Below are 14,330 nucleotides of genomic sequence, written 5' to 3'. Positions count from 1 at the left end.
CATACACTCCTTGAAGTCTCAGCGCCCTTTGCACAATGATCTTTGCACCGGACTATTGCGATATTAGTCATTCAAACTGCTGCTAGAGGACTGCATCTTTTTGCACAATTATTTTTTGTCAATGTCTTTATGTCTCCAAAGTGTTCTGTAAATTGACTGTCTGTTGTACTAGATAGAGCGGCTCCAACTACCGGAGACAAATTCCTTGTGTGTTTTGGACATACTTGACAAAAAAGAGATTTATCCTGGCAGAGGCAAAATTATCCAACATAAAACATACATGGTGTTCCTCGTGGGGTTCCTAATCAATACAAATTAGCTGACCAAGTTGCAGGAGGATTTGAATACTTCATATGCTGTTGGTGTACGATTAATAAAAATGTTGATGGGATAAACTATATCCACTTCAATGTACAGAGATTAGGAAATTGGACTCAGAGTGGGTTGGAAGCTGTGCACGAGCAGCTCAAGGACGTTCCAAAGACCGCATAGCTGTCGACATGCTCCTCGCAAGAGAGGGAGGTGTTTGCGGTATGTTTGGAGAACAAACAATACTGCTTCAGATGGCAGCTTGACCAGAGCCATCGATGGTCTACGGACCCTCAATCAACACTCCTTGTGAAACAGCTGAATGGACGTTTTTGGTAAATATAAAACCCTAATTTCACCAATATTGATATCAATTGCTGTTTTTGCAGCCATTCTGACATTGTGTGGATGTTGTTGTATCCCATGCATTCGGGCATTAATCAGTAAATTAATCACCACAGCCATAACCCACATGGAACCGTATGGAGCAGATTTATCCTTTATTGGAGGTTGATAATAATGACGATGATGATGATGATGTTGTTTTACCTGATTTGTTTCCTGATCCAGGTGATTACGATGTTTATACTACAACATTCATGTATGACAAGTTTACTCTGAGTGTAAATGTATTTGTTTCATAAAAATGATTCTACAATTAAAAATCGAAATGAAGTGACTGTAAGATGATATGAGAATTTGTGCAAATACATGATAAACAGGAGGGAAATGTTAAATATATTCTAGAAGTTATCATTTATTTGCTTAGCTTGCATTAGTATTATGGACGATTTTAGATGTCTCGCCTTCGAAAAGATGACTCAGCATCATCCGATGGAAGGGCGCCTGGACCAAGGACGTGATCGGATGTGGTCGGGGACGTGACAGGTGTTGGTCCAATGTTTTGTGTTGTGTCTTATTGTTTAGAACATTATGTCTGGGAAAAACCCTCCTATTTTCAAATAAATGCAGGAGCGACGGGAGAGATTGGTTAGAGCGTGTTGAGAGGCTGTGATCTGAACAATCTCCCATACGCCCTCCTCATGAGAAAAAGAAACCAGCGTCTTCATTCCTTTTGTGTCTATTTTTTATAATGTTGGGTAAGATAAATCCAACACTGGGCTTCAAGGCAAAGCTATTATTGTTCTTTTAAATTTTGTTGGAGAGTAATCTTCATCTGGGAGTGGCATTAGACATCTTGAAGCCTCTTTTTGAAAGAATTGTTATGAACTGCTCCCGTACCGCGCTCATATCTCAAATGTTTGCTTGCAAGTCAAAGATAAAATTTGATCAAAGTACAGCTTGTATCACAAAAACATCGTCATTTGGGTCAGTGGTATCGCAAAAAAACCCTCTGTAAAACAATAAATGAAGCATACTTTCACATTAGCAGTGTTGGTTTTTATTTGCATTTTTTTCAAATGTCTTCGTAGTTAGTTTTTTTGAATACTGTAATTTGCTTTCAAATGTCAAATGCTATTTATTTAGCGTGGTGGAGTTAGTTCTTTGTGTTCTAGTCATCGTTCATGACAGGCAAATGACAAACGAAATCAACCGCGTGTTGTGCTAGGCACACACGGACAGCTTTAATGCTACTAAAACATTAACAAGAGACCTCACAAAGTATATATGAAAAAACAGAATGTTAAAAAAACAACAATAAAAACACACTCAACTTACGTAAACACCTTAAAGAAAGAAAATGTGATAAAAAAAAGTAGCAGTTTCACAGGAAATATTAACACTGAAAATGTTTTACCAGACAATAAAAAAGCAAATAATATCATAACGACATTTTTGTTGTTGTTTTTTTGGGGGGGTCATTTCAATTCTAAGAAGTGTCCATTGGCGTTTTACCCCCGCATTGATTGACTAACCGACAGAACACCGCAAATCCACATGCTGGTTGAAACGTGATTTGGATGCTAACAAGTGGTCTCTCACTTTTGTAAATAATACACACACAAATAAATATTTGACGACAATTGTATAAAATGAAAAAGCATTTTGAAGGTTACGTCGTCATGTGATGCGAGATCACTTACCACCATTTTCCATTAATCGCAGTTCGGCACCGTGTTTGCGGATTTTTTTCAAAATGTTTTCCTAGTTTCTTTTCATTTATTTTCAATGTATTCAATCTTTTTTTCTTTGAGCTATTTCTTTTTTGGGAGGGAACCAACCCCGAAAACGCTTAGGGCGGTCAATAACCGCTTATTCCAGAATGTTGTGGGTTCAAAAGAAAATAGTGGCGGTCCACTGTATGAGATGCAGTACATGGCTGAGGAGTGTTATTATTCATAATAATATTTACCGTAATGATGACTTACGATTTCAAGGTTACAAATGGCCCACAATAAACTAGTTGGTCAGGCAGCGTAACAATAATTCGTCACGCAGCACAAGAAGGCGCGCTCAGCTTGCGCTGAACTTCCTGTTTTTATTGTTTTCAATTTATGGCTTTGACGTGTTTTACACACAAATATTTAATGTAATTGTGACTTTCCTACCGCTTTAGCGTAGGTTCCGACTTACTGCTGCTATAAATTGGGGTTATGTTGCGGAACTTGTGGATGAACTGAGGATCCCCTCTAATAAAGAAAATATTTGACATTTGGACTTGTCAGAGTCAATAGTCACCACTTTTGTAAAATAAAAACCAAAGCATAAAAAAATGTAAAGAATGACTTCAAATATTTAATATGGTCCATTTTCTGCTTGACTTATTGTTTTGTATTCTATAATTTCTTTTTTTCTTCTGAGTGGTGATGTTAAAACCACAAAATAAACAACAACACCACCACGAGCTGCTGACTCAGCATGTGTGTGCGTGTGTGTGTGTGTGCGTGTGTGCGTCCAACGGTTACGTGGGAGGAATCAAAGTGACAAATAATAATCATGAAACAACAAGCAGGTGGAGCAGAAGACCAGACATCTGCGAAAGGAAGGACGACACAAGTCAGGCCACCAATAAAGAAAACAAAAGAGAAAGTGTCAAAAATTGGGTCACAACACAGGACGACAAATGACACACAAGCACAACGCATCCTCTCGAAATGAGATGGACTCGAGGAGAAATTTTCCATTATCCTTGTAAAGCAGATTTGTTCTCGTAATATGACTTTTTTATTCTCGTATTGTAGTGACATTATGAAATCAACATCACGACTTTCTGAATATGTGACGCTACGCAATCTACAATGAATAATTTGATGGTAAAGAAAATTCTGTGTTAGTAATTCAAATTCAAAATCTCATGGCACAGATATGCTTCCATAGTTTCATTACCATAAAAGAAAAACAAAACAATAACTGCCTGAGATGGGCCAATACACATTTTGAGTATTTCAATGTGTATTATTATATTGAGAGTTACAACAAGCACCAATTCGGTGGATTGACCCCTAAACATTTTCCCCTTAATATTACTAATTCATTCTCCTTACATCAGTTTTTCTCTCATAGTTGTACGCCTGTTCTTGTAAAAAACAAATAAAAACGCAAAAAATGCACCTTAGTTGATTAATCTTGAAATATAACACCTTTTTTCTCTCTAAATATTATTACTATTTCAGTCTCTTAACGTTATTTCTTGCAATATTGCGCCATTTTGCCACTACGTTAGGCTTTGTCGTATCCAATCTCAATTGGCTTTGCAGAGGCTGTTAGACTGCTGGACTCCAGTCGATGCTCTCTTGCTCTGATGTCATCTCAGCAAAATAGAAAAAAGCAAATTCAATTGGCAATATTTTGTTCCCGTAATATTTGATTTCATGTTTCATTTGAATAGGGACCGATGCGACAACATAGACAATTGAGGGACAAATCTCTAATGTACAGCATCACAGCATTTATAGCTAATATTAATTGGCCGTCCCAAGGAGGGCTATAATATGACTTTTTCCTCTCGAAAAGGACAACCTTCTTCTTGTACTTTACAGGTTTCTTTAAATATGTATTCAAAACGGCGACCTGTCTTTTGCGCACAAAATAACTGATGTTTAAAAAAAATATATCCAACTTATGTTGCTGGCGTCACAATTTCAAGCCGCAATTAAGACGACAGGCTTACCGTGTCGTGGGAATCCAGGCCTAAACCTCTGTTGATTTTCCTATCGGCACATCTCCCTGTCGCGCAACGCAAAAGGAAAAAAAAATTCTTTCATTCAGAACACTTGGGGAAACTATTTATTTATGATGGTCAATTTGTTTTTAAACGTTATAATATAATCTTTGTCAGAGCTCATCCAATTTGAAAGAAAATGACTACGTGTATGCAGGATCCGAAGTTGCAATGTGAAACCGAGTTGAATCTGGATCCGCATCTCAACGTACCTGAGCATCAGCCAGGTGCGGAGGCTTGGCTTCGACGGCGCCGTTCTCCGTGTTGAGCACCCGCGAGCTATCCGTCTGACGCAACGACGTGCGGGCCCCGGGACCGCGGGGGCCCGGCGACGACGCGGAGTCCGCGACCTCCCCGCCGAGGGCCGACAGGCAACTGCGCTCCGAGTCGCTGAAGAACACGTCGGCGCTCTCCTCAGATGAATCTGTGGCGTCCGCCAAGTCTGCAAGTTATATCGAGTCATAAAATGAAGTTTGGAAAAATGACTTGGGGTAGGGCTGAATTCATCTTATGTTGGTCATTAAATTGATTTATTATCCAATCAGATGGATTATTTTCCGAAATCGTTAAGCCCTACTCTGAGTTGGTGTTTGTCAAACGCACTCAGTGGATGATGGCTTGTTTTCCAGCGTTCACAGTCGCGGTGAAGTAGATAGTGACGGGCGTCGACCTCATTGTCCGCTAGGCCGTCGGGGGCGGGGGCGGGGCCAGAGGCCGGTTGTCCGGGGTAGCCGGCCGGCGACAGCGAGCCGCGGCCCGACGACGAGGACGATCGGCTGAGGGTCGTGGAGGCGGAGCCGGTGGAGTGAGGTCGAGCGTATTCTAGAGCCCTGTGTGAACGACACGCCACAGGGACTGACGACACACAAGCATGCAGTCGTCAAGACGAAGATCAGTGGGCACAAGCATGGATGACGGTATTGTGTTCCACTTCTGACTTGGATATACAGGTTTTGCAGTTAAAACATGACACATCATATGTATGAAGCTTTTTTTTCCACAATTTCAAAACAGTTTCCTCGTGTCCTATCAACACATCTGTGACATGATTTCTCCGAAATACCCCCAAGGTTCAACAGTTACACAACACTATTGCTGGTCTTACTGAAATGAGCCCATCTTGAGAAACCCTGTCTCATGCAATTGCTGGGCCAATGGTGAGGCCTGGTTTCGTTACCATGGCAATAGGGGGCCTCCCACCCTGAGCTGTCACCTTATCGTGGCGGAGGGGTTGTATCTCAGGAGATAAGTTGTCTGGGACTTCTGTTCACCCATGACAAACGGGTCCTAGGTGAGAGACCAGATCAAGCACAACTCCAACCCCCCTATGATGACTACAACATTTGGACATTGTTTTCCCTCGCCTGGACGCAGGTCACCAGGACCCCCCTCTGGAGCCAGGCCCGGAGGTGGGACTCAATGGCCGTGGGGCCCGGCTGCGTAAAGCCCAAAGAGGCAACGTGGGTCCCCCTTTTCCCCAAGGGGGTCAGGTGCGTAAAGAGCAGGGTGGCGGTCCGATCCTTGGCTACAGAAGCTGGCTTTAGGGACGAGGAACGAGACCTCTGTGGCAGGGAAGGAGCCTGAGCTGGTGGCTTCTGAGTCTCCCCAACGTACAGGCTCAGAGCCTGTATGTTGGGGTTCACCCCCATGGACAAGAAGGTAGCCTGCCTCTGCCTTCAGGTGGTTGGACGAGTACTCACTGTTGTTTATACCTATACACCAAACAGGAGCTCAGAGTACCCACCCTTTTTGGAGTATTTGGAAGGGGTGCTGGAGAGCACTCCTGCTGGGGACTTCAATGCTCACGTGGGCAATGACGGTGAGACCTGGAAGGGCGTGATGGGGAGAAACGGACTCCCAGATCAGAACCCAAGCATTTTTGTTTTTTGTTCTTGCTTTTTTACTTCTGTGCTCATCACGGATTGTCCATAACGGACACCTCGTTCAGAAATAAGGGTGTCCATAGGCGCATTTGGTACCAGGACACCCTCGGCAGTTCGATGATCGACTTTGTGGTCGTGTCATCGAACTTGCGGCCGCATGTCTCGGACACTCAGGTGAGGAGAAGGGTGGAGATGTCAAACGAACACCACCTGGTGGTGCGTTGGCTCCGATGGTGGGGGAAGATGTTGGTCCGACCTGGCAGGACCAAACGTATTATGAGGGGCTGCTGGCAACGTCTGGCACAGTCCCCTGTCAGAGGGAGTTTCAACTCCTGCTGTCTGACTTCCAGAAGCTTCAAGGAAATTCTGGTCAACCATACGGTGTCTCAGGAGGGGACATCAACTCGGGAGGAGTTCCTTTGAGGAAGCAGCATCTGAGGCGGGTTCTCCCATCTCTGAGGTTGAAGTCACTGAGCAAGTTAAAAAGCTCCTCAGTGGCAGGACCCTGGGGGTGGATGAGATCCGCCTTTGGATGTTGTGGGGACGGTGAGGCTGGATTGGCAGACCGGGGCGGTGGCCCCCCTTTTTACACCTCTGTATTTGTACTTGCTCACCAGCAATATCGCGACGAAATTTTACAAATGTATTGTTAGATGGGGCCTGCTATCCTCTGCCTATCAACGAATACCGCCATGTCCTTGAGAGCACATTAAAAAAAATTATGAAAGTCATTTTACGGTACAATTAATACTTATTGTGGCTTTAATCACCGTGCCGAATGCCTCAGCAATTCCTTCCAGAGATATTTTCAGATACAGTATTTGAGTCAGGACCAACGTCATGGACAGCTAAGAGAATAGCTGTGGCGACCACAGTAAATGTTCCCGGCTCTTACCTCCGTCCCGGTCACAGATGGCAGCGTCGCTAGGTTGAATGTCCGTGAATGTTTTGAGGCCCAGCCCCATGAACATTCTCTCCTGCAGTCTCAGTTCTGCAACACGCAACATAGTCAACAATGCACACCATTTCTATCGTGTTGTCACGTCATGGATTAACAGACAAGAGTATGGCAAGATGGAGAAAACATATTGACGGATCAATAGACAGTGGGACAGCTACAGTAGAGATGGACTGAGGAATATACCTGGATGGACACAAAGATAGATGGATACAAGAACAGTCGGTGGACAGATCCATAGCAGAATGCACGGACATTTTATTCCTATTCAGTTGATACCTCTACTGTGAGCTGCCTGATCCCAGAGAATATTCTCCAGGTCAGAGGTCCAGGCTTTCTTCACCTCCATGCTGCTGGCCTTCAGAGTGTAGGTGTCCTCGCTCTTCCTCCTGCGGAACCAGATCTCAAAGCACAGGCCGCTCACGCCGGCGTCATGGGTCATCCCGATGTCACTGGTCTGGGCGAAAGAAAGAACACAAAGAGACGCATTCAGGCGAGATCTGTGCCTAGTGTGTTTGTCTGACACGACAAGACAAAAGCTTCACAGCGAAGTTTGAGAGCAAGTCGGGCCTCGGTGGTCCAAACCTTAAAGGACTGTTTGTAGACATAAACTTCATTTCCAACTTCTGCCTTCTTTGTCTTACTGAAGAGAATGAGGTGCTCAAAGAGAAAGATGCGGCGGAGGCATTTCTTCTTCCGAAAGAAAACGGTGAACTCATCCTGCCGAATGAGCTGACCTTGCTCTTTTAAGTTCACCTGTCAGCAAAGAAGAGACGACTGGGTAATCAAATCACCACCACCACCACCACCACCACCACCTTGTTTGGAAGTGTTCCCCCACTATATCGCGGTTCACCTACAGCGGCCCGGCTACATCACGTACTTTTTGCCTTGTCTGTCACGGAAATTCTTGCTATTTTGCAAAAAAGCTGCACTTTATAGCCATCGTTTATTTATGGGTTTTAATTGGCTGCTGGTAAGATCGTGCATTCTCAGGGAGAACACTTTCAAGTTCATCTTCAAATGATCCTGACCATTCCGGAGAAGATGAAGTACAAATTTACGGGGTCGTTGTATTGAGGATGCTTTATTCCCGTTCCCTCTGAAGAACTCGGTGTTGTCTGTACATTTTATACTTTGTTGTAATGATTTTTTTGGGGTGTTCCAATGCATGTGTCAAATGTGTTAAAAAGCGCCTGCAATGTATCGGCCGCGATAAACGGGGGTTCACTGCATCGCCATTGTAACGTCTTACATCACAGTCCTGGATGGCATCCATGGTGAGCAGATCATTGCCGTGACGCATCTGGAAGCGAACCAGGTCAGCGGCAGCCTTGATGTCAGCCCGCTCCCTCTCTCTGCTGCTCAGCTCAGGATCGCGGACACCCGCGGCGTCATCGGTAATGTCTTGCGGCCAGTAGCTGGCGGTCAGAGCCAGAATGTCCTGCAGCAGGAGGCTGTACTTGCTGATCCTCTGGATCGGCCTCAGTAGGTAGGAGGACAAGTCCATCGAGTCCCCAAGTTCCTGCTGCTTCCTCTGTGGACATAGGTGAAGACGCGTGGAGGGACTGTGGCAGAACCGTAACACAACCAGAATTGCATCAGTGACGGGGAAATGTCTCAAATGAATGATTTTCTTTTGCGGGGTGGTCGAGAAAGTCTTAATTTTGACACGGAAACATGTCTGATTGGCCTGCCTTCTGCTCTGACACTGTACCTTGAATGAGTAAAGGGTCAGGTGAAAATAAGATGCTACAAGAGGTGGATTGCTTGGAAGGGAGCCCCAGCACCTGCTGTAATCTACATTTGAACAGGTACTGTAGGTTGATTAAAGAACAGATGTGATGGAAATTCAGACATATTACCATTAGGGAATGGCAAATGAATTCAGGAGACAGCAATACACGAAATGCTAAATGATAGTGTGCTGTCGTCTACTCAGCTGGGCATTTACACCCTCGCTGTGATGATGAAACCATATCTGGCAGGTACTGTGTATCTCGTAGCACAACCCCAAACACGTTTTCGTTATAAATGTTTCAGTTTCAGATCACCGACAATGTTTTTGACTCTCTACAGTGGGCGGCGGGATTTCTTCAGGTCAGCGGTAGTCACTCATGGTCTGCCACCTGGAAGTATCCTGGTGCCTATTTTCTCAATTGGCCTCAATGAGCTGCAGTGACATTCATGTGGAAAATTCATTTTAGAAAGTAATATGGTGCTGAACTAAATTCTAAAGGAAACATGTAGCTCTGTTCTGTACAAAAACAAACAAAGTTTGTAATGATGACATACATTTTGTGGAAGCACGATGGCCAAGCACCACAAAGATTGAAACTTAAAAGTTCCCAAAAATTCTCACGTGGCACGAAGGGTTGTGGTCACGTGAGCCGAGCACCCACAGATGACTGATCAGATGATTTGGTTTCTCATGTTTCCTTGTGTGGTTTTCTCTTCATGTGCTCTAACCACCGAAATAAAGGCACTCGGCCATTTACAAAACAAAACAAAACAAAACAGCTACGCCTATGTTTGGATGAAGACATACTGTAAACTGACCTTGAAGATGTCATGTCGACGATGCAGTATCAGGGAATCTGACTGAGGTTTGTTCTTGCTGTAGAGTGCGTAAAGGCCAAAACTGTCACTCTGTGGAAAGAAAGAAATGCACACTGTCACCAAGATCCAGATTTGATATGCGCTGGTCACCACCACCACTTGCAGCTCCTTCCCTCAGGTAAGTGCTATCAAACAATGCAAAATAAAAGTAGCAGACATTCCAACAGCTTCTTCCCTCTTGCCATTAACTTCTTAAACAGTAAACTTACAATTCCATTGTAACATGCTGCCAATTTTGTCTTGAGATTGCAGTCACATCGCTGTCGGGCCAATTATACATTATGCGTGCACACTGTCGTTGTCTCGCCACTCTGCACTATTTGCAATACTGGCCACTCATGTGCGTGACCAGTATCGACCACGACCAGTCGTCCAACCTTATCAAAATAATTCAAGAATATTTATACTTTATTACAAAATTAGAGATTCTTTGATGAATTTTCTCAATTAATTCAGGAAGGAAATGTAGTTGAATACCCATCCATAGTACAGTATATTTAGCTAATATCATCTCACTGCAGGGCGGCGCGGTGGACGACTGGTTACAGCCTCAAATGGTAGTTTGATTGAAGACTCTAAATTGCCCGTGAGTGCGAATGGTTGTTTGTTTCTTTGTGCCCTCCGATTGGCTAGCGACCAGTTCCGGGATTACCCCGCCTCTCGCCCGAAGATAGCCGGGATAGGCTCCAGCACTCCCGCGACCCGCGTGAGGATAAGGGGCTCGGTTAATGGATGGAATATAGAGCGGCTACCAACATACATGTCTGAGAAAGCAACGGGCCGCCATAGCGGGATCCCGATGGCAGGCCTCCAGCTCTGGCAGGAAGGAGCGGCTGTGGAAATCGTGAAGCTTCTGCAGGTTCCCGAAGATAATGGCCCGCTTGCCCCTGAGGTCCTGGGGGATGTATAGCCCGTCCAGCAGGGGCAGGTAATGAGTCAGGATGTAAGTCAGCGAGCGGACATACTCGCGCTCTGTGAACAGCAGCTCTTCCAGGACACGCTGCAACCTCCTGCGAACACGAAGAAGGGAAATACTTCATGTCATTTATTGCACTGCTGGCTGTTGAATATCTATGGAAAAATGAGGCTGTATTCATAAAAAAATTGTGAATAAAGTCATCACACAAGCAAATATAGCACAATAGATTATATACTGTGTGCATATTGCATGTTAGCTGAATTTGTTTACATTAAATAACCGAGGAGACTTATTTTAGTTATGAAGTTCAAAGTTGATTTGAGCCATGTATGATTTATTGCACCTATCAGAAGATGACATTTACAGTATGTACATAGAAACTGGTGCCATGGCATCAATGTTCAAGTCGTTCTCAATGCTGCCAAAGGGATATTTGACATTTGAGGATGGTGCTCCTTATTCAACGATAGTTGGGCTTTCTGCTTCTTACCAACCAAGGCCCTTAAAGGAGAAATTTGCAATTCATACATCCATCCATTTTCTGAACCGCTTTATCCTCACAAGGGTCACAGGCGTGCTGGAGCCCATCCCGGCTATCTTCGGGCGAGAGGCGGGGTACACGCTGAACTGGTCGCCAGCCAATCGCAGGGCACATGGAAACAAACAACCATTCGCGCACTGCAAACCAGGAGCAATAACCAATCGGAGACAGAAGGTGTAACTGACGTGGCGTCAATCATTTGCCACTCACTCACGGGCACGCTCTGGTCACCGGCGCACCCCCTGACCTGATACCTTGGGTTTCAGGAGCTTTGCCGAAAATGAAAATAAAATGGCTATCCCTCGTTTGCCGACATAGCATAAGACTAGCAAACAAACGCAGAGCGAACGGACCTCAACCATCAGACACGATTCAGAACATCTTTTTGATTTTTGTATTGATTATATTACACTATATTATTTGAAAAAGTAGAACTGGAAACCGCTAACATTTAATGTTCATTTCCACCAAGCCATGCTACCCCCATAGCAGCAGTGACTGACATTGCCTTGTTTACAGTGCTAATGCTAGCTTTTGCATGGCCATGTTTGAGAATCGTACTCGTCCATGTTAGAAAGGGGCGTGGCTTTGGCCAGAGACTCGAGGGGGGAGGGATTAGTGAAATGAGGCTACTTTCAAATCTCGCTAGCAATTTTAACACTGCAAAATTCCTCTTTAAATACACTCGACAATAACCAATTTAATTGCAGTATGGTATAACATACGGGAAGTGCAAAAGTAACAGCGTAGTAAATCAAGCAAAGATGATGTCATCTGTATGAAGCGTGTATAGTTCTCCTTACAATAAGATAAATGTTCTGTGAGTTGTCTTAAAATACTCATAAGGTACAGTGTGAGCTAAAAATAGTCAAGCTAGTAAACATAATAACAATCAAAATCTTCAGACGTTGACCAAATGCTCTGTTGCAGTGGCTATGCAAAACAAATGACACCGCAGTATGTATGCCTCGCCACCAGCCACATAGAAACACCACCAACTACTTGCCGAAAGGCACATTTTGAATACCGTTCACTGAAGTCTGATTGTTGAAGCACATTCAGGTGCTCTGTTTTCAAAGAGCATTGTTTTCAGCTTTTACAGTACACGGAAACAATAGTAGTGTCATTTTCAACACCTTTTCAAATGTTTGCGTTTTCAGGCTTTAAAGCCTTGTTGTCGATTTGGAGTGAGTTTCAATTTGTTGTCGACTGCGCCCCATACTACTGTTAGCTTAAAGCGCTCCGAAATGACTAAGAATCTTTATGGATGCAGCCCTTGATGAGTATCGTCAGTGAATCTCCTTGGGATACCAAAAGAAAGGTGACCATGGGAAATCAGGAAACAATACCTGTAGAACTTCAGCGTAAGCTTGAAGATGAAGAAGATTATACAAGATTAGAAACCAAAATGTAATCTTCGTCAACACTCAATACTTTCATCCCTGAATAACACAACTCCAACATAAACTTCATCGACTTACAGAGCATTGTCGGTGCTCTCTCGTGGACTTTCCAAACCAAACGTTCCTTCACTCCTCCCAGCGGGCAGGCTGGAGTGTTTGCAGAGATAAGCCCCGGCCCCCTCCGAGCCCTCGGAGCAGAAGCTTCCGTGGCGGGAGATCTGAAACTTCTGAGCCTCTTGGAGGATCCGACAAGATGGCTGACCGTAGTGGGAGCAGGAGGACGACGGTCTAACCTGCTCGTCTGGAGGCGCGCAAGACTCGGGCGCCTCTCCTGCTGTCGAGGATAAGTCTCGGGATTTGGCTCGCAGGCCTCGTCCCCACGGAAACCACTGGCAGCCAACGGCGTGAGACTGCGAGAGAGCAGCCGCATCGCGATCACTTCTCGCCCTGCTCCCTTTCGTCTCGCGCTCCGCTTTCCTCGCTGACCTGTTCGGGGCAGAAAATGAAGGTCAATGTTGTCCCCAGCAGGATGATCTTTTTTTCCCAATCTACTTAAAGAATGTGGTGGCACGTTTGTGCGTGCGTATGGATGAAATAATTTAAGATATGTACCCAGCAAACAAGGTCCCTGATAGTGTGGTGGTACATACATACGCATCATCATCGTTACATCATTGGTTCATCTGTCTCCTCTAATAAAGTGAATAACATACCTGTGAGATGACTTTGGTGTGACCTTTGACCTGTGGCTGCCACCATCATCACGTTTATCTTCAGGTTTGATGGTAATGTTACATTCAGCTCGAGTTGTGTTGCCCTTGCCCACGATGGGCCTTCTTTTTTTAAAATCCACCGCCCCTGACACAATGCTCTCCCACTGCGGGTGCCGCGGCCCTGGAGTCGACTGCACCGCCAGACTCCCGGCTGGTGCTGTCTGAGCGCTGGCGACATCCACATAATGACGCCCGCAACAGCCACTACAATGCGGCTGACAGGCGAAGACCTCATCGGCGGTGCCCTGCATCCTCTCCTGAAGCAGCTGCCGGGCCTCCTGGCACCGCAGCCACGCCGTGTTCCAGACCCTCATTCCCCTGGAGCCCCTCAGGGTACTGGCCTGGGCCCTCACCTCTTGAAATTTCTCTAGGCTGAACGGAAGGAACTTGTCCTGGAAGAGTTGGAGGGCAGAGCTGTCGTCCGACGGTGATACAGCTGTGTTGGTGTTCGGGACGGAGATGAGCGCTGCGTGTTCAACGCTTGGTCCAGGGTCTTTGTTTTGATGGGTTTGATTGACAGGTGCTGTCCAGGGACTACAGTTGTGGGTTTTAAGGATTCTGGATTGATTCTGGTTCAGATAATCAATACATTCAACAGCCAGAGATGTAGCCTGTTGAAAACGATGAAATAAAGATCAGACTTTTAAATCACATTTTTACTTGTTGCACTCACATGCCAATTCATATTTATCAGAAGCTGTGAATGTAAGTGTGTATGGTTGTGTCTTTGTCGCCCCTGTGACTGACAGGTCCTTAGACACAGTTATTGCAACGCCAAATAGATCATTTAAAAAGTGAATAG

General features: G+C 44.9%; 1 protein-coding gene across 9 annotated transcripts in view; it reads right to left on the bottom strand.

Annotated features, from left to right (window-relative positions):
* The window catches only part of LOC133474725 (protein-glutamine gamma-glutamyltransferase 2-like), a 57,026-nt gene that overhangs the window by 15,606 nt on the left and 27,090 nt on the right, over window positions 1–14,330 (bottom strand). For 2 of the 9 annotated variants that reach the window (XM_061766683.1, XM_061766674.1), the window contains exons 13-24: window positions 13,469–14,139; window positions 12,834–13,241; window positions 10,653–10,902; window positions 9,833–9,922; window positions 8,529–8,810; window positions 7,859–8,029; window positions 7,553–7,730; window positions 7,211–7,306; window positions 5,036–5,287; window positions 4,645–4,874; window positions 4,382–4,437; window positions 1,696–3,244 (exon numbers count right to left, since the gene is read on the bottom strand). In XM_061766683.1, the coding sequence (XP_061622667.1) occupies window positions 4,402–4,437; window positions 4,645–4,874; window positions 5,036–5,287; window positions 7,211–7,306; window positions 7,553–7,730; window positions 7,859–8,029; window positions 8,529–8,810; window positions 9,833–9,922; window positions 10,653–10,902; window positions 12,834–13,241; window positions 13,469–14,139 (2,664 nt within the window). In that variant the 3' untranslated portion in view covers window positions 1,696–3,244; window positions 4,382–4,401. The other 7 variants (XM_061766699.1, XM_061766689.1, XM_061766708.1 and 4 more) reach the window with 7 other exon arrangements.

This window comes from Phyllopteryx taeniolatus, chromosome 1, assembly GCF_024500385.1.
Source record: "Phyllopteryx taeniolatus isolate TA_2022b chromosome 1, UOR_Ptae_1.2, whole genome shotgun sequence".
Classification (NCBI taxonomy): domain Eukaryota; kingdom Metazoa; phylum Chordata; class Actinopteri; order Syngnathiformes; family Syngnathidae; genus Phyllopteryx; species Phyllopteryx taeniolatus.
This window is presented reverse-complemented; position numbering and strand designations above follow the sequence as displayed.